Source organism: Oncorhynchus gorbuscha, linkage group LG14 (genome assembly GCF_021184085.1).
Source record: "Oncorhynchus gorbuscha isolate QuinsamMale2020 ecotype Even-year linkage group LG14, OgorEven_v1.0, whole genome shotgun sequence".
NCBI classification, from domain to species: Eukaryota; Metazoa; Chordata; class Actinopteri; order Salmoniformes; family Salmonidae; genus Oncorhynchus; species Oncorhynchus gorbuscha.
The window spans coordinates 69,731,190-69,752,208 of record NC_060186.1 but is presented as its reverse complement, the minus strand read 5'-3'; the positions used below and the strand labels follow the sequence as shown (position 1 = coordinate 69,752,208).

At 43.1% G+C, this 21,019-nt stretch overlaps 1 protein-coding gene across 1 annotated transcript in view; it reads left to right on the top strand.

Moving 5' to 3' along the window:
• The window catches only part of LOC123995357 (leucine-rich repeat and fibronectin type-III domain-containing protein 2-like), a 144,592-nt gene extending 126,603 nt beyond the window's left edge, over nt 1–17,989 (top strand). Inside the window, exons 4-5 of the mRNA XM_046298907.1 lie at nt 2,927–4,323; nt 14,648–17,989. Of these exons, the coding sequence (XP_046154863.1) occupies nt 2,948–4,323; nt 14,648–15,671 (2,400 nt within the window). The 5' untranslated portion in view covers nt 2,927–2,947 and the 3' untranslated portion in view covers nt 15,672–17,989. The remainder of the gene's footprint in view (nt 1–2,926; nt 4,324–14,647) is intronic.
• The last annotated feature ends 3,030 nt before the right edge of the window (nt 17,990–21,019 follow it).

The window sequence follows — 21,019 nt, the reverse complement described above, 5'->3', positions numbered from 1 at the left end:
GGGGCAAAAAAGTATTCAGTCAGCCACCAATTGTGCAAGTTCTCCCACTTAAAAAGATGAGAGAGGCCTGTAATTTTCATCAAAGGTACACTTCAACTATGACAGACAAAATGAGAAAAAAAATCCAGAAAATCACATGGTAGGATTTTTAATTAATTAATTTGCAAATTATGGTGGAAAATAAGTATTTGGTCACCTACAAACAAGCAAGATTTCTGGCTCTCACAGACCTGTAACTTCTTCTTTGATTTTATAACATAAGAGTAATCATGCTGTCGTGGCAGCGGTGCTACCAACATTCTATCAGAGAGCTATGAGTTCCATTTCTTCCCTAAGGCAACTTATTAGCCCATATTGTTAGCATATTATCTGTGATAATGTTCTGATTCACCTGCCAGTGGGTGAGCATGTTAAAAGCTATCCCTGTGTTGATGTCTTCCCAGCTTCCCATGAGTATCCTGATTACAACCACTGTGTGCTGGTCAAATTATAATCCCACCATCCCAGCAGTGCCACACATATCTTGTCAATCTCTGCGGTTTTCCTAACTGCCTGACTTCAAATCAATCCATCTTCCCTAGGATCCGTATAGGATTCGTCCTTGAATCGTGATTTTGGCTGAGTGATTTAAGCCTTCCCCCTGGCATCCTTGGACTCCATAGCATTGGGCCCATGTTATTCTGTGATTGAATTATCCTATTTTCAATTTACTGTGACTACTGTGGCTGGCTGGGTCAATGCACAGATGACTCTAAGGTCAAGCCTCCTCTCTTATCCATCCTTCCTTAGGTTCGCCGCTGCTCTTTTCACCAGGCCAATGATTAGCCACCTCCATTTACTTGAGTACAAAAGCCTCAGATGCTTTGTGTTGACAAAGGTTTTTGGAATTCTGCCACAAGTCGATATGAATACAAATGTGATCAAATGATGCAAAAAATACATTGCTTTATAGCATATGCTACTTTATATGGAAATCCTTGTAAGATAATATATGAGAGAAAGAGAGAGAGAATTAATAGCTTTGGCTCATGGGGATAAGGATTTGATGGGTATATAAGGTTATAGAGGTGTGCGTGTGTGTTTGTAGGCTATATGTGTGTGTGACTGACATTAACAAAGCAGACAGGAATATTAATGAAGGACGTCATAGACATGGGGGGGGCAGTTGTGTTCCACATGACTGCATACCTATTTGTCTCTAATGAGTGGTCACAGACAGGGGCTTAGGTATGTCCTCTCTAATTTGATCTCTGAGGAATGCTCATTTATTTTAGGCCAGTCTCCCCTCTGTCTATTGCTTCATTATTATGTACCTCTACCAACTGATCTAGAGTCAGTTCTGTACGGTGTCTCTAAGTGCCTGCTGTCCAATGCTCTGGGCTTGAGTTATTATCCAGCATTCCCTGATTACATTGAATATATTATGATTACAGTATATTATCTCCACCTGAGTGAAACATCCATCGTTGGAATTGACCCGTGTCACATGACTTCCCCGTTAGAGAGCACTACGGTGTCCTCGGAGGGACACTTCATAAATGACAGAAGCCACGAAATAAATAGCCAACCTTTTGCATGATGAATGGCTCTATCATAAATGCAGTATAGTGTTTCAGACAAATTGTCCATGGTAAATCTAAATGAGTTGATGTCCCAGAGGAGCTCCATTTATGACTGTCTTATGGCTAGCTGTTAGTAGATAAGTTATTTAATTTATATTGTTTTGTCTTTGAATTGATTAATTCTGAGCCACCGATTTGCTGTAAAGATTCCCTCCCACACAGCCCTCACACAAAGACAGATGCACGCACCCAAATACACACACACCCATCCACCCACAGACAACAGAAACCTAGTTCAAATCCATGTGCATTTGATGACAGCTTTTGAGTCTGATCAAAGTGCAGTCTAATCGATACACATCAAGATGCCCCGTGGCGGCTGTCAATTACAGGCCTCAAAACCCTACTGCTGTAACCTGTCAACAACAGGGCCCAAAACCCTACTGCTGTAGCCTGTAAATAACAGGCCCCAAAACCCTACTGCTGTAGCCTGTAAACAACAGGCCCCAAAACCCTACTGCTGTAGCCTGTAAACAACAGGCCCCAAAACCCTACTGCTGTAGCCTGTCAACAACAGGCCCCAAAACCCTACTGCTGTAGCCTGTCAACAACAGGCCCCACAACCCTACTGCTGTAGCCTGTAAACAACAGGCCCCAAAACCCTACTGCTGTAGCCTGTCAACAACAGGCCCCAAAACCCTACTGCTGTAGCCTGTCAACAACAGGCCCCAAAACCCTACTGCTGTAGCCTGTCAATAACAGGCCCCAAAACCCTACTACTGTAGCCTGTCAATAACAGGCCCCAAAACCCTACTACTGTAGCCTGTCAATAACAGGCCCCAAAACCCTACTACTGTAGCCTGTAAACAACAGGCCCCAAAACTCTACTGCTGTAGCCTGTCAATAACAGGCCCCAAAACCCTGCTGCTGTAACCTGTCCACAACAGGCCCCAAAACCCTACTGCTGTAACCTGTCAATAACAGGCCCCAAAACCCTGCTGCTGTAACCTGTCAACAACATGCCCCAAAACCCTGATGTTGTAACCTGTCAATAATAGGCCACAAAAACCTAGCACTCTAGTCAGAGATCCTCACAGATAGTTTACATGAGATTATGATTGTCTGCCACAATGAAAGGAGAATTAGACTGCATACTATGGAAGAACTAATCATGTCTTTCTTTCTTTATCTCTCTCTCTATTCTTCTCTTCTCTCTGTCTCTGTCTCTGTCTCTCTCTCTCTCTCTCTCTCTCTCTCTCTCTCTCTCTCTCTCTCTCTCTCTCTCTCTCTCTCTCTCTCTCTCTCTCTCTCTCTCTCTCTCTCTCTCTCTCTCTCTCTCTCTCTCTCTCTCTCTCTCTCTGTAGATTCCTTTGTGTGACTCTACCATGGACCACATCCTCTGTTGCCTGCTGGTCCTGGGAACCGCAGTGTTGATGGCCCACGCATGTCCAAAGTACTGTGTGTGCCAGAACCTGTCCGAGTCCCTGGGGACCTTGTGTCCCTCCAAAGGCTTGCTCTTCGTCCCACTGGACATCGACAGGCGCACTGTGGAGCTCCGGCTGGGCGGAAACTACATCCTCCGCATCACCCAGCAGGACTTTGCCAACATGACCGACCTGGTGGACCTGACGCTCAGCCGCAACACCATCAGCTACATCCAGCCCTTCTCCTTCAGCGACCTGGAGACCCTGCGCTCCTTACACCTGGACAACAACCGTCTCATAGAGCTAGGTCCTGATGATCTCCGGGGCCTGGTCAACCTGCAGCACCTCATCCTTAACAACAACCAGCTGGGACGCATCTCGGACCGGGCCTTGGAAGACCTGGCACCCTCCCTAGAGGATCTGGATCTGTCCTACAACAACCTGAGGAGCCTGCCCTGGGACTCAGTCAAGCTGATGGTCTCTCTCCACCAGTTGAGTCTTGACCATAACCTCCTGGACTTCATCCCTGAGGGGACCTTTACTGATCTAGAGAGACTGGCTCGCCTGGATCTCACTTCCAACCGACTGAAGAAGTTGCCCCCAGACCCCATCTTCGCAAGGGCCCAGGATTCATTGATGATGACCACTCCCTATGCCCCCCAGCTGTCCCTTGGCATCGGGGGGAACCCCCTGCATTGTAACTGTGAGGTGCTGTGGCTGCGGCGGCTGGAGAGGGACGATGATCAGGAGACATGCGCTTCCCCTTCCAACCTGAAGGGGCGCTACTTCTGGTATGTGAGGGAGGAGGAGTTTGTGTGCGAGCCACCCCTCATCACTCAGCACACCCACAGGATGCTGGTGCTGGAGGGCCAGATTGCCAGCCTGAGATGCGAGGCCATTGGAGACCCCACCCCCACCATACACTGGATGGCCCCTGACGACCGTGTCCTTGGCAACTCGTCCCGAACCGTCGTCTACGGCAACGGCACCCTGGAGATTCTCATCACCACCTCCAAGGACTACGGTACCTTCACCTGCATCGCGGCCAACGTGGCCGGGGAGTCCACCGCCTCAGTGGATCTGTCAATCATCCAGCTGCCCCACCTCAGCAACGGCACCAGTCAGGCCTCACAGCCCAAGTCCCGCCTCTCGGACATCACCGGCACCACCAGGATAAGCAAGGGGGTTCCAAAGACCCCCCCGGAGAAAGTGGTCACTGTGTCAGAGGTGACAGCCATTTCAGCCTTGGTTAAGTGGACCGTCAGCAAGGCAGCGCCCAAGGTAAAGATGTACCAACTCCAGTACAACTGTTCCGACGATGAAGTCCTCATCTACAGGTAACAAATCTTCATTTTCAGAGAAGTAGGAACACCGATAGCTTTGATCTATGAGGGAACAAAAGATGGAGGAGACGCTCAATACACATGTTGTTTTAAGACTCCAGTCGACTTGTTTTGTTTACCTAAAGATAATGACTCTCGGCTTTCACAAAAGATGAATGATGAAGATGAATTGTGCCAAACAGTAAATCATGCTGTTTACACTAAACAAAATACACTGTATCAATAACACTGCCATGTGTACAGAACCAGCAGCCTTCATACACAGTTTTCCATAACAATATAGCCTACAATGGTGTTGTTAATCCTAAGTGATCAATCCATTATCCATTGTTTCTGTCTGTCCGTTGAATTGTTCGACAGCGAAACAACTCACTTCACTTTCTACTGCCTTTTTCATCATCTGATGTTTTGGTCGCTAAGCAACAGCTCCATTATGCTAAATAGGCCATAAATAAGGGAATTTCATCCCTAAGATTAATGGATGGATATTCTGTCAATCAACTACAGCAGCTATTTGATGAGGCTGAAAGTGTATTACAGGAAGCTGATATATAGTATATTAGCACATCTCCAAATGACTGTGAAACCAGTTGGAAAGGAAATCCAATTATGTCATGCCATTTAAATGAGTTACTCTGTTAAAACCTAGAGAAAGGCAGATCAGTTCAGCCATAGACTTCGAGAGTTGTACTGTAACACTTTAGTGACATATAGGTCTATATCTCATCAGACAGTATTTATTTCTGCTTATCATTACCACTACACTTGGCTATGATTACTTTCTAGTTTATTATATACACTTTTTTTCAAAGGGATTGGAATGTAAATTGTTAACTCTAACTTGTGCTATACCTGCCATGAAAAGAATGATATGTAGTCCTATAGTCAGTGTAGAGCTTTGTTATCGCATACAGTATGACTCTCCATTAGAACAAGTGTTTTCTCTGACAAATCTGAATCGCCGGGCGATAAAAGACTCAGGGCTCGGAGAACAATATAATAGTATATTTATTTACCCTATGGTTAGGGCAAGATAGAATATATACCCAGAATACGTTAAGCATATTATCTTCATTCATCAGGATTGTATAAGCAGCAATAGAAGCTAAAGAAAGTGCTATACGTGGACATAGTAATGGAAGTTATGTGTCAGACACGGACTTTCAGTAACATTTCAGTTCAATTGCAATGAGTCCCTCAGCAATCCTTTACCATATAATGGTTTGATTGTACCATCCCATGTGATTTAATGCCTATGTTTCTCCTCGGCTTGACAATGTGTTTCAGAAATGATAGCAAGGTCCTGGGTCCACTATTTTTGTCTGTTAGCTGGAGTCGCGGAGAGTGGTAGAGGATTCACGCTCCATACCTCTTGCATCACAGAGAAACGTGTTTGTTTTGGTATTTGGTGTTTTATTAGGATCCCCATTGGCTGTTGCGAAAACAGCAGCTACTCTTCCTGGGTCCACACAAAACATGAAACATGCCATAATACAGAAAATGAATAGACATGAACAGCTCATGCATAGAACTACATGAATTTAAAAATGGCAAACATAGCCTACATATCAATACATACACTTACACGTCAAATAGGGGAGAGGCGCTGTGCCGTGAGGTATTGCTTTATCGTAAAAAAAAACAGGTTTACTATTTATTTGAGCAATATATACTTTTATAGTTCCATGCAATAATTTCTCTATATAATACTGTAAGCTTTCTTGATTTTTTTCAGGATTTGGGGACTGTGAAAAGACCCCTGGTGGCATGTCTGGTGGGGTAAGAGTGTGTGTCAGAGCTATATCTAAGTTGACTATGTAAACAATTGGACACTTTTAACACATTCATGTTTTTTGTAAAAGAGGAAATGATGCAGTCTGTCTCTCCTCAACTCTCAACTAAGAGAGATTGGCAGCATAGTACTTATATTAGCTGTCTGATTACAATTAAGAGGAAGACGTGACGCTCTGTTCTGGGCCAGCTGCAGCTTAACTAGGTATTATTTTCAGCACTTAACCACATGACTGGACAATAATCAAGATAAGACAAAATTAGAGCCTGCAGGACTTTCTTGAGTGTGGTGTCCGAAAAGCAGCGCATCTCTTTATTATGGACAGACCTCTCCTCATCTTTACAACCATTGAATCTATATGTTTTGACCATGACAGTTTATATTCTAAGGTAACACCTAGTAGTTTAGTCTCCTCAACTTGTTCAACAGCCACACCATTCATTACCAGACTCAGCTGAGGTCTAGAGCTTAGAGAGTGATTTGTACCAAAATACAATGCTCTTAGTTTTAGATATGTTCAGGCCCAGTTTATTACTGGCCATCCATTCCAAAACTGACTGCAGCTCCTTGTTAAGGGTTTCAGTGACTTCATTAGCTGTGGTTGCTGACACATTCAGTACCAGTCAAAATTTGAACACACCTACTCATTCCAGGGTTTTTCTTTATTTTTACTATTTTCTATATTGTAGAATAATAATGAAGACATAAAAACTATGAAATAACACATATTTGTTAAACAAATCAAAATATATTTTGTGTTTGAGATTCTTCAAAGTAGCCATCCTTTGCCTATCGCTGCAGAATGCTGTGGCCATGCTAGTTAAGTGTGACTTGACTTCTAAATAAATCACTGACAGCTTCACCAGCAAGGCACCCCCACACCATCACACCTGTTCCTCCATGCTCCGCAATGGTGACCCCGCCCGTGCAAAAAAACTCATTTCCATTACACACTTGTACTAGTGTTTGACAGCCAAATATTAAGCACCCCGCAAATGATATACCCATTACTCTTTAGACCAAGATGGTGATATTGCCCATCTAGAGCCTTGCTCTGGACCCATTTGATATTTTATCTGTTGAACCTATCCTTAGGCCAAGACATTAATACTTGAGAATGTGGTCTTGAAAATGTGTCTGATTTGGGTATGAGTGAACAGATAACATCCCATTGTAATTAATAACGTAATGAAATATTCCGCCATTCCAGGAGGTTTAGAGAGTCTTTTTACAGAAATGAAATGGGATCTGCATTTGCATATTAATGGTGCGTTTCAGGCAGATAGTGATGCCGTCATCTTTATGATGAATAGTTTTCTAGCGATCATTAGCTTTGGATTTAACAACCCTTAATGTAATCGATGTGTGTATTGATTTGCTCGTAGGAGGATTATCTTTGAAAAGTTATTCAAAAAAGAGAGTTTACAAGCTCTGTTATGCTTATTTATTATTTGTAAATGCAAAACAACACAATACAAACCACTAACCAAACCTTGAGCTTAACAACACAAGTAAACACACTAACCCAACCGTGATCTTAACAACACAAGCCAACATACTAACCAAACCTTGAGCTTAACAACACAAGCCAACATACTAACCAAACCTTGATCTTAACAACACAAGCCAACATACTAACCCAACCGCGATCTTAACAACACAAGCCAACATACTAACCAAACCGCGATCTTAACACAAGCCAACATACTAACCAAACCGCGATCTTAACACAAGCCAACACACTACTCAACCTTGAGCTTAGCAACAGAAGCCAACATACTAACCAAACCTTGAGCTTAACAACACAAGCCAAATCACTAATCAAACCTTGAGCTAATGCTGCAGTTGCACTGTTTGACACTCCCAAAGTTAGCTGTTTTTTCTCAAATGCACTCATCCATTATAGTTACCATAGCAGGATGTTTTATGGCAGGATATATACTCAAGTGTCACGCCCTGACCTTAGAGAGCCTTTTTATTTCTCTATTTGGTTAGGTCGATGTGTGATTTGTGTGGGCATTCTAGTTTTTCTGTTTCTTTGCTGGTTCCCAATCAGAGTCTATCGTTGTCTCTGATTGGGGATCATATTTAGGCAGCCTGTTTTCCACCTTATTTTGTGGGATCTTGTTTTTGCATAGTTGCTGTTTAGCCCTGCAGAACTTTACGTTCGGTTGTGTATTTTGCTGGTTTTCCCCGGTGTCATTTAATAAAAGGAAAATGTACCACGCTTCACCTTGGTCTAATTCATCGAACGAACGTAACATCAAGGGTATGGACACAGACACAGGCTAGCATCAAGTTCCATTTAATCTCCCCACTACCGCTATAGTACAATTCAGAAGCATCTCCCAATAAATTCCCTGGCAGGGAGTGCAGAGCCCATTAGGGATTTTTGCTTATATAAGCATAATCACATTTCCCAGCACCCTGACATTTAGGCTGAATCAATGGAGCAAGAGACCCATTTGGCATGACCTTGTCTGTTATCCAGAGAAAGAGGCCGCCTTAAGAAATCATACAATCCTCCTGGGGGGAATTAGCCATGAAATACTTTAATGATTGTTGAGTGGGAGAAATGCTATAACCTGAAGCAATGATTTGTTTGTTTGTTTTCAGTTCTTTTTTCTTTCTTGCCAATAAGGAAGTGTGTTGAAACTGTATCTGACAATAGCTTTTAAACTGTTTGGGAGGATGAGGGTAGCTGTGGCTGACTGCTGCGTATCCCTATCCCCTTCCCCACTACTTTTCCTTCCCAGAAGCAATGTTTAAGGACTCACATCCTCTCTCGCTCTGATTAATGTTATGGCCTCATGCCTTCACTGGAAACGATTTAAAGCAATCTCCAAATTGCCTTTCGATGCCCAACGGGTGTAGGGAAAAAACTTGTATTCATCTCCTTGTGATAAGCACAGCCAGACGTTTTTTCCTGAGTTCCACTTTATCCCGATGTATTTTAATTCAGCTGAATGAAACATTCAACACAGACAGCCTGACATGAATCAGTCACAGGACAGAGCAGTGCCTGGCAAAATATTCACTAAGCACTGTAATTTCCCTCCATCCCATGCCTATACCAAGCAAGCCGTTATCACTGTGTAATAGATTACATCCCCTGAGGACCAAAACATGTAATATTATCAACTTTTGATCAAATAACATTAAATTCAAATCACATTATTTTGGTTACATATACATGGTTAGCAGATGTTAATGTGAGTGTAGTGAAGTGCTTGTGCTTCTAGTTCCGACCATGCAGTAATATCTAACAATTAATCTAAAATTTCACAACAACTACCTTATACACACAAGTGTAAAGGAATGAATAACAATATGTACATATAAATATATGGATGAGCGATGGCCGAACGGCATAGGCAAGATGCAGTAGATGGTATAGAGTACAGTATATACAGTGGGGCAAAAAATGATTTAGTCAGCCGCCAATTGTGGAAGTTCTCCCACTTAAAAAGTTGAGAGAGGCCTGTAATTTTCATCATAGGTACACTTCAACTATGACAGACAAAATGAGGGAAAATCACATTGTAGGATTTTTAATGAATTTATTTGCAAATTATGGTGGAAAATAAGTATTTGGTCACCTACAAACAAGCAAGATTTCTGGCTCTCACAGACCTGTAACTTCTTCTTTAAGCGACTCCTCTGCCCTCCACTCGTTACCTGTATTAATGGCACCTGTTTGAACTTGTTATCAGTATAAAAGACACCTGTCCACAACCTCAAACAGTCACACTTCAAACTCCACTATGGCCAAGACCAAAGAGCTGTCAAAGGACACCAGAAACAAAATTGTAGACCTGCACTAGGCTGGGAAGACTGAATCTGCAATAGGTAAGCAGCTTGGTTTGAAGAAATCAACTGTGGGAGCAATTATTAGGAAATGGAAAACATACAAGACCACTGATAATCACCCTCGATCTGGGGCCCCACGCAAGATCTCACCGCGTAGGGTCAAAATGATCACAAGAATGGTGAGCAAAAATCCCAGAACCACACGGGGGGACCTAGTGAATTACCTGCAGAGAGCTGGGACCAAAGTGACAAAGCCTACCATCAGCAAGGGCATTAAAGATGAAACATGGCTGGGTCTTTCAGCATGACAATGATCCCAAACACACCGCCCGGGCAACGAAGGAGTGGCTTCGTAGGAAGCATTTCAAGGTCCTGGAGTGGCCTAGCCAGTCTCCAGATCTCAACCCAATAGAAAATCCTTGGAGGGAGTTGAAAGTCCGTTTTGCCCAGCAACAGCCCCAAAACATCACTGCTCAAGAGGAGATCTGCATGGAGGAATGGGTCAAAATACCAGCAACAGTGTGTGAAAACCTTAACTTACTTACAGAAAACGTTTGACCTCTGTCATTGCCAACAAAGGGTATATAACAAAGTATTGAGATAAACTTTTGTTATTGACCAAATACTTTTTTTCCACCATAATTTGCAAATAAATTCTTTAAAAATCCTACAATGTGATTTTCTGGATTTCTTTTCTCATTTTGTCTGTCATAGTTGAAGTGTACCTTTGATTAAAATTACAGGCCTCTTTCATCTTTTTAAGTGGGAGAACTTGCACAATTGGTGGCTGACTAAATACTTTTTTGCCCCACTGTATATGTGAGATGAGTAATGTAGGGTATGTAAACATTATACGTATAAAGTGGCATTGTTTAAAGTGACTTGTGATACATTTATTGCATCCAATTTTTAATTAGTAAGTGGCTAGAGATTTGAGTCAGTATGTTGGCAGCAGCCACTCAATGTTAGTGATGGCTGTTTAACAGTCTGATGGCCTTGAGATTGAAGCTGTTTCAGCGTCTCAGTCTCAGCTTTGATGCACCTGTACTGACCTTGCCTTCTGGATGATAGCGGGTGAACAGGCAGTGGCTCGGGTCGTTGTTGTCCTTGATGATCTTTTTGGCCTTCCTGTGACAAGCACTTCATGATGATGGAAGTGAGTGCTACAGGGCGATAGTCGTTTAGCTCAGTTACCTTAACTTTCTTGGGAACAGGAACAATGATAGGGATTGATTGAATATGTACGAAAACACACTAGCCAGCTGGTCTGCGCTTGCTCTGAGGACGCGGCTAGGGATGCCGTCTGGGCCGGCAGCCTTGCAAGGGTTAACACGTTTAAATGTTTTACCCACATTGGCTGCGGTGAAGAGCCCACAGGTTTTGGTAGCGGGCCGTGTCAGGGGCACTGTATTGTCCTCAAAGCGAGCAAAGAATCTGTTTAGTTTGTCTGGGAGAAAGACATCGTGGTCCGCGACAGGGCTGATTTTCTTTTTATAGTCCGTGATTGACTGTAGACCCTGCCACATACCTCTCGTGTCTGAGCCGTTGAATTGCGACTCTACTTTGTCTCTGTACTGACGCTTAGCTTGTTTGATTGCCTTGTGGAGGGAATAGATACACTGTTGTATTCGGTCATGTTTTCGGTCACCTTCCCTGATTAAAAACAGTGGATCACGCTTTCAGTTTTGAGCGAATGCTGCCATCAATCCACGGTTTCTAGTTGGGGAAGGTTTTAATAGTTGCTGTTGGCACAACATCACCGATGCACTTGTTAATAAACTCGCTCACTGAATCAGCGTTAACATCAATGTTGTTGTTCGACGGGGCGGCAGGGTAGCCTAGTGGTTAGAGCATTGGATTAGTAACCGTAAATTTGCAAGTTCAAATCCCCGAGCTGATAAGGTACTAATCTGTCGTTCTGCCCCTGAAAGAGGCAGGCAGTTAACAGGCAGTTAACCCACTGTTCCTAGGCCGTCATTAAAAATAATAATTTGTTCTTAACTGACTTGCCTAGTTAAATATAGATAAAATAAAAATATCTCAGTCCACATGATTGCAGCATCCTTGAAGCGTGGAATCAGACCAGTGTTTAACAGCCCTGAGCATGGGCATTTCCTGTTTCAGATGATTTTGCATCTTTTGCTCACTCCACACTAATACTGTAGTATTAGTGTGGAGTGAGTTATCAGAAAAAAAGGTATGGCATCATTGGTTATAGTTATTATCATATGGTTATATATTATCACATGGGTGTTGATGGCCAGCTTATCACATGGGTGTTTATGGCCAGCTTATCACATGGGTGTTTATGGCCAGCTTATCACATGGGTGTTTATGGCCAGCTTATCACATGGGTGTTTATGGCCATCTTATCACATGGGTGTTAATGGCCAGCTTATCACATGGGTGTTTATGGCCAGCTTATCACATGGGTGTTTATGGCCACCATACTACATGGGTGTTTATGGCCAGCTTATCACATGGCTGTTTATGGCCAGCTTATCACATGGGTGTTTATGGCCAGCTTATCACATGGGTGTTTATGGCCAGCATACTACATGGGTGTTTATGGCCAGCTTATCACATGGGTGTTTATGGCCAGCTTATCACATGGGTGTTTATGGCCAGCTTATCACATGGGTGTTTATGGCCAGCATACTACATGGGTGTTTATGGCCAGCTTATCACATGGGTGTTTATGGCCAGCTTATCACATGGGTGTTTATGGCCAGCTTATCACATGGGTGCTTATGGCCAGCTTATCACATGGGTGTTGATGGCCAGCTTATCACATGGGTGTTTATGGCCAGCTTATCACATGGGTGTTTATGGCCAGCTTATCACATGGGTGTTTATGGCCAGCTTATCACATGGGTGTTTATGACCAGCATACTACATGGGTGTTTATGGCCAGCTTATCACATGGGTGTTTATGGCCAGCATACTACATGGGTGTTTATGGCCAGCTTATCTCATGGGTGTTTATGGCCAGCATACTACATGGGTGTTTATGGCCAGTTTATCACATGGGTGTTTATGGCCAGCATACTACATGGGTGTTAATGGCCAGCATACTACATGGGTATTAATGGCCAGCTTATCACATGGGTGTTTATGGCCAGTTTATCACTTGGGTGTTTATGGCCAGCTTATCACATGGGTGTTTATGGCCAGCATACTACATGGGTGTTTATGGCCAGCTTATCACATGGGTGTTTATGGCCAGCATACTAAATGGGTGTTTATGGCCAGCTTAATACATGGGTGTTTATGGCCACCATACTACATGGGTGTTTATGGCCAGCTTATCACATGGGTGTTTATGGCCAGTTTATCACATGGGTGTTTATGGCCAGCATACTACATGGGTGTTTATGGCCAGCTTATCACATGGGTGTTTATGGCCAGCTTATCACATGGGTGTTTATGGCCAGCTTATCACATGGGTGTTTATGGCCAGCTTATCACATGGGTGTTTATGGCCAGCATACTACATGGGTGTTTATGGCCAGCTTATCACATGGGTGTTTATGGCCATCTTATCACATGGGTGTTTATGGCCATCTTATCACAAGGGTGTTAATGGCCAGCTTATCACATGGGTGTTTATGGCCAGCTTATCACATGGGTGTTAATGGCCAGCTTATCACATGGGTGTTAATGGCCAGCATACTACATGGGTGTTTATGGCCAGCATACTACATGGGTGTTTATGACCAGCATACTACATGGGTGTTTATGGCCAGCATACTACATGGGTGTTTATGACCAGCATACTACATGGGTGTTTATGGCCAGCATACTACATAGGTGTTTATGGCCAGCATACTACATGGGTGTTTATGGCCAGCATACTACATGGGTGTTTATGGCCAGCATACTACATGGGTATTTATGGCCAGCATACTACATGGGTGTTTATGGCCAGCTTATCACATGGGTGTTTATGGCCAGCTTATCATATGGGTGTTTATGGCCAGTATACTACATGGGTGTTTATGGCCAGCTTATCACATGGGTGTTTATGGCCAGCATACTACATGGATGTTTATGGCCAGCATACTACATGGGTGTGCATGACCAGCTACTGTGACTGAATGATTGATGTTGTGGAACAGCTCCGAGCCAGTTCCCTGGACATAACTCGTCATGTTCTCAGACAGGTTCCTGCCTTATAAGTGGACTAAGACTCGCCTGAGCAACATAGGTATCTGAGGCTCTAGCTGTTACAGAAGCCTTTCAATCTTCTCCTTTTCCCTCTCTTTCTCTCTTTTTTCACTCTTTTCCTCTGTGTTCTGGTTATTTATTCTTCTCACATCTCCATGGCTCAGACATGGGGTGGAGCGTCTGTTTGCTGCAGCAGGACAGATGGTTTAGAGAGATAAAGCCAATTACAGCTGTGTGTCTGTTAGACTAGAACCTCAACCACAAAGAGACTTAACACTGGACAACTCCTTAGGAATGAGGAAGCCCTGCTTTTCTTTCAGTGGAAATGGCATCATAAAGAACACTCAAGCACAGTTTTGTATTGACATGAAATGCATGGTGTTAAGAAAGATGCATGTTAATAACATTATCCTCCAAATCAATTAAATTGTATCAAATGTAGTAGGTTTTCACAGCTGACTTTCACAGGTTTTCACGGATGTCCAAAAATGATTATGCTGACTCGACTCAGTCATCACCATGTTTAACTCTTCCTCTCCATTTCTATAGGATGATCCCGGCCTCCAGCCAGGCCTTCCTGGTGACCAACCTGGTGTCGGGGACCAAGTACGACTTGTGTGTCCTGGCCGCCTGGGACGACACCGCCACCACCCTGACGGCCACCAACGTGGTGGGCTGTGCCCAGTTCTTTACCCGCGACGACTACACACAGTGCCAGTCTCTCCACAGCCAGTTTCTGGGGGGCACCATGATCCTGGTGGTGGGTGGCATCATCGTGGCGACGCTACTCGTCTTCATCGTTATTCTGATGGTACGCTACAAGGCCACCGACCATGAGGGGGGTGGCTTCGGGGGGAGCGGCAAGCTGACCAGCGTAAGTGACACCCACTCACAGACCAATGGGGGCCGGCTGGGACAGAACGGCGTGCCCCTTCCCCTGCCCAAACCAAAGGCCAAAGTGACCCTCCAGGATGAGGTGGTGGAGTTTAAATGTGGTTCCCTCCAGAGCACCTCGTCCTCATCCTCGTCGGGGGGCTCGGTGGCCGGGGAGGGTTCCTACAGCCCCAACAGCACCCTGGCCATTATGTGGAGGCAGGCTGCCCCCTCTAAGCCCAGGGCAAACCTGGATCACCTGCTGGGGGCCTTCAACTCCCTAGAGCTCCGGGGGGCCCAGGGCAGGGGAGACCTGGGGGAGCCCTCATCCAGCAGTAGCACCCCGGTGGCGGGTGGCGATAGGCCCCACACGGACAGGGAGCCCCTGCTGGGCCGGACAATGGACTCACGGCTGAGCCGGTTGCTCATGCTGTCTCATGACTCCAAACCAAAAAGGAGCCAGTCGTTTGACATGGGGGACTGTATGGATACAGATCAACAAACAGACCAAGCGATGGCCTCTAGCACCTCCACTGCCACAACGCCGGTGTGCAGTTACCCGCGGCGCATCAGCAACATCTGGACTAAGAGGAGCCTGTCTGTGAACGGCATGCTGCTACAGTGTGACGAGGAAGGGGATATGGGGGGGAGCAAGGGGACCTTCGACAGCCAAGAGTGGGTCATGGAGAGTACTGTCTAGGAGAGATGAGGACTTGCTTTGTGTCTTCTAAAACACTGCCCCAGAGAGATAGCAATACGCCTCAGTTCTGATAGACCTCCAGGCTGGAGGAGAAGTCCATGCCTCCTCCCTCCTTGTCCTGCATGGAATTCATTCATGTTAATCTATTGTGGATGCTCCATTTTTGTGACAGATATGTACAAAGTTCCCCCAAGTGGGTAAGTCGGCTAACGACGCTTGGTGGAGGGAGCTGAATTGTGGAGTGAGGTTGTTTTGTGTTTGTATGTGTGTGTTCTCTACATGGGGAGGGGGAATGCACAGTAATGGTCAACTACAAACTACACGTAAGACATGGAATGAAACCTAGGAAATGGGAAGCAGGCCTGTTGTTCCTGAGGAGGGCCATGGTTTCTCTGACACGAGGAACGTGAAACAAATCACTGTATTTGTTGACTTGTAAATTGGCATAACACTGAAAGTCCATCTTGTTACTGTTGCTGAGATGGTGAGCCATGCATGGCTCTGGACTAATACTGTTGTAAGTGAATATGAAATATATAATGAATTTAATGTTTCTACATGTTTTATTTTGCTGGTCAAACACACATTGTCTAATACTGTTCTTCCCCTCTGTACACGACGAGGCTCTGACTTCAAAATTTGCATTATGAAAAACCTCAATATACTGTCAGGTCCAAAATGATTGGCACCCTTGATAAAGATTAACTAAAAAGACTGCACAAAATAAATAATACAAATACTGAGCTATATTGTATGCAAAAAAAGGACATTATATTATTTTGTACTAATACATTTGCTCAGAGAAAGAGGTGACATCAAAATAGAGCTCTTTGGTTAAGTACACCGGAGGTGGGTTTGGTCTCGAAACATATGCATAAAAGATACCCATACCTATGGTAAAATATGATGACGCATCTTTAATGTTATGGGGCTATTTTGTATCCACTGGTCCTGTGGCCCTTGTTAAGGTCAACGGCATCGTGAACTTTACCAATTACCAGAAGATTGTAGCCAAAAACCTGGTTGCCTCTGCCAGGAGACACTTTGACGTAACTGGATCTTCCAGCAAGACAATAACGCCAGCGCACATCAAAATATACAAAGAAATGGTTTATTGACCACAAAATCAACATTTTGCAATGGCCATCTCAGCCTCCACTTGAACCCCATTGAAAACCTGTGGTTTGAATTGAAGAGGGCATTCTATAAGCACAGACGAAGGATGCCAAGGATCTGGAAAGATTCTGTATGGAGGAACGATCTAAGATCCCTCCCAATGTATTCTCCAATCTCATTAAAACATTTGAGAAAAAGACTCTGTGCTGTTATCCTCGCCAGGGGGAGGGTGTTGTAGTACTAAAAACAGCGGTGACAATACATTTAACCCCTATCTTTCTTGGATTTGTTTTATTACTTATTAAACAAAAGCCCTTTCCCTGAGTGTAAAATAATATGATTTACATTTTTTTAAATGTAGTTTGTATTATTTATTTTTTGTTCCTCTTTAACAAGGGTGCCAATAATTATGGACCTGACCGTATATACATCTGCATTTTCTTATATCTGCAGAACCATTCGTTTCTTAACCCATTCTGACTGAATGGTACTGTGTATATATATATATATATATATATGTATGTACACTTTATATAGGCAATTTAGTTCATCATAAAAAAATGTATATATGAAATGATTTCATGAAACCCCGTATTTGAATATTTTAACTTTGTATACAGAATGTTTATTTGAGGCTTCATTAAATAATGACATATCTGGTTCCTATCAAGTTGTATTCATGTATAAAGCGAGCAAACAATTCATTCTCAAAATCATGAAATATTTTCTTTTTAAGATAGCAATGTGAAATGGGTAAGGTCTTAAGTGAAAATGTAACTGTTTTCGTGATGTCACTTAAAAGGTTCATTAGAGGAGAGTCCTATGATTAGTTTCAGCAAAAGAACATGGCCCCTGTTGGCCTCTAAATCAATGAACCCAATACAGAGCTAACAACCAGCAGGAGTTTACCCTCTCTTGCACAGAAAGATTAAGCCCTCAGAAAAACTGCAGATCAACATGCTCAATCTTTGAGAGACAAGCATCCTTCTCCAATTCCAATAAACATTTGTACTTTTTCATGTGCACTACCATTCAAAAGTTTGGGGTCACTTAGAAAGATCCTTGTTTTTGATAGAAAATCTATTTTTTTGTTCATTTAAAATAACATCGAATTGATCAAAAATACAGTGTAGACCTTGTTAGACATTGTTAATGTTGTATCTGACTATTGTAGCTGGAAACGGCTGATTTTTCATGGAATATCTACATATATCTGCGTACAGAGGCCCATTATCAGCAACCATCACTCCTGTGTTCCAATGGAATGTTGTGTTAGCTAATCCAAGTTTATCATTTTAAAAGTGATCATTAGAAAACCCTTTTGCAATTATGTTAGCACAGCTGATAACTGATGTTCTGATTAAAGAAGCAATACAACTGGCCTTTTTTAGACTAGTTGAGTATCTGGTGCATCAGCATTTGTGGGTTTGATTACAGGCTCAAAATGGCCAGAAACAAAAACCTTTCTTCTGAAACTCGTCAGTCTATTCTTGTTCTGAGAAATGAAGGATATTCCATGTAAGAAATTGCCAAGAAACTGAAGATCTCGTACAACTCTGTATACTACTCCCTTCACAGAACAGCACAAACGGTCTCTAACCAGAATAGAAAGAGGAGTGGGAGGCCCCAGTGCACAACTGAGCAAGAGGACAAGTACATTAGAGTGTCTAGTTTGAGAAACTAACACCTCACAAGTCCTCAACTGGCGGATTCATTAAATAGTACCCGCAAAACACCAGTCACAGTGAAGAGGCGACTCCGCGATGCTAGCCTTCTAGGCAGAGTTCCTCTGTCCAGTGTCTGTGTTCTTTTGCCCATCTTAATCTTTTATTTTCATTGGCAAGTCTGAGATATGGCTTTTTCTTTGCAACTCTACCTAGAAGGCCAGCAGTCTGGAGTCGCATCTTTACTGTTGACATTGAGACTGGTGTTTTGCGGATACTATTTAATGAAGCTGCCAGTTGAGGACATGTGATGTGTCTGTTTCTTAAACTTGACACTCTACTGTACTTGTCCTCTTGCTCAGTTGTGCACTGGGGCCTCTCACTCCTATATTCTATTCTGGTTAGAGACCGTTTGCGCTGTTCTGTGAAGGGAGTAGTACACAGCGCTGTATGAGATCTTCAGTTTCTTGGCAATTTATCACATGGAATAGCCTTCATTTCTGAGAACAAGTATAGACTGACAAGTTTCAGGAGAAAGTTATTTGTTTCTAGCCATTTTGAGCCTGTAATCGAACCCACAAATGCTGATGCTCAAGATACTCAACTAGTCTAAAGAAGGCCAGTTGTATTGCTTCTTTAATCCGCACAACAGTTTTCAGCTGTGCTAACATAATTGCAAAAGGGTTTTTAGTGATCATTTAGCCTTTTAAAATGGTAAACTTGGATTAGCTAACATATCGTGCCATTGGAACACAGGAGTGATGGTTGCTGATAATGGGCCTCTGTACGCCTATGTAGATATTCCATAAAAAAATCATCTGTTTCCAGCTACAATAGTCAGTTACAACATTAACAATGTCGACACTGTATTTCTGATCAATTTGATGTTATTTTAATAGACAAAAAATGTTATTTTCTTTCAATAACAAGGACATTTCTAAGTGACCCCAAACTTTTGAACAGTCTGGATCTCATCACCTAAAATGTTTGACATTTGAGGATAAGCAGAAACCTTGCCTCCCTCACCAGTTATTGGCATGAGAAATGGACTGGAAATTCATAGTAAACTGTGTCTAGGAATTATCAAACTTTTGATTTTCTTTTGTTTGGTAGCATAAATTGACAGGTAGCATAAATGTACAGTGCAAAGTGGCTCTCAACTATGCTGAAGTTGTTGGCTTTTCTGTAACATGTACAACTTGCATGTTTACCGAGGACAAACTCATGGGCCCATTAAGAACCTTATACACTATCTGTCTTTCCTCACATTGTGTTGTCTGAATGACTTTTTTGTGACATTCTAGATCAACTGCATCTGTACATTGACTCTGTATATTGACTTTTTTATATATATAATTGATGGAGAATGAACAAAAGCTGTAAACTAGTGTCTTTATTTTCTTGGTAGGCATACAGAAATAAAGAGGTGCCTCACTGTACATTTGCAGTACAACCATTTATATTTCTCATTTGGAGTTGTAGACAATGTTTCTGTGGTCAAACATATTGTTTTTTTGCTACAAAATATAAAAACATCTAGATAATCTGAGCTTTCGTGTTTTGTCAGACCCTTATAAGATGTGGTAATGTGCAACATTTGTCATGTAATTGTATTGCATTGTTCAGCATTGATCTTCTATTGTCAGCCTCTGGTAGATCTGGGGTAAACAGTAAGTAGATCTGTATGAAGCAGCTCTGAGGAGATCATGGATTTCTGGGAATTTCAGCATTCCAGAACCAATGTGGATTTCAGCTTTCCGGAATCCCAGAGACTACCTCAGCATCACGTCAGACCACTAATTGTCCCGACTGACGTCCAATTCGAAGATAAAAAACTAATGGGCAACCCCACATTAACCTGCCCTGGACTCCTTAAGTCATAGCATAGCCGGACTAGGATAAGGGGAAGTCTCCTAACACCCTGTGTTGACGATCTTATTCACATGCTTCCAAGATATCCACTTAGCTCCTGCATGCATTTTAAAACGTGTTTGTACAAGGGAAGAGTTGGAGGCAAGTAGGGGCATCAATGAGCTTAACCAGGGGAGATCATGTGGTTAGAGGTGGAGTGAGGTGTATAAAGCCCTTTTTAAGCCAAAGCAGAGTGCACACTGGGTCGTATTTGTTTGGCACCAAGATGAAGATTATGGACTGAAACACAAAACTACACCTGAACTTGTCCAATAAGAAACACTCCTTCTTGCTTTCAATTGCAAATTGTTTTGTTATGGTGTGCCCGGATGAATATGACCCTGCCCACTGGGCAAAAACTTTTGAATCAACATAGTTTCCACTTGATTTCAACAACAAAAACATGTATGTGTGATGATATTGAATCAACTTGGAAAACTGATTGGATTTGGTGTGTGTGTGTGTCTGCATGGACCCTATTGGGGAACGTGCATGGGAGGGATATCTAAGGGGTGTGAGATGCTCTGTGTTGGGTGAAAAAGATTGTGATGGTGTCTGATGGGTAGAGCAGAGGAGAGGTAATGGTGCATAGTGCTGGCTCAGTGTGGAGGAGGCACAGCTTGCCTGGCAGGCTGCCCATGGCTCAGACCCTCCCTG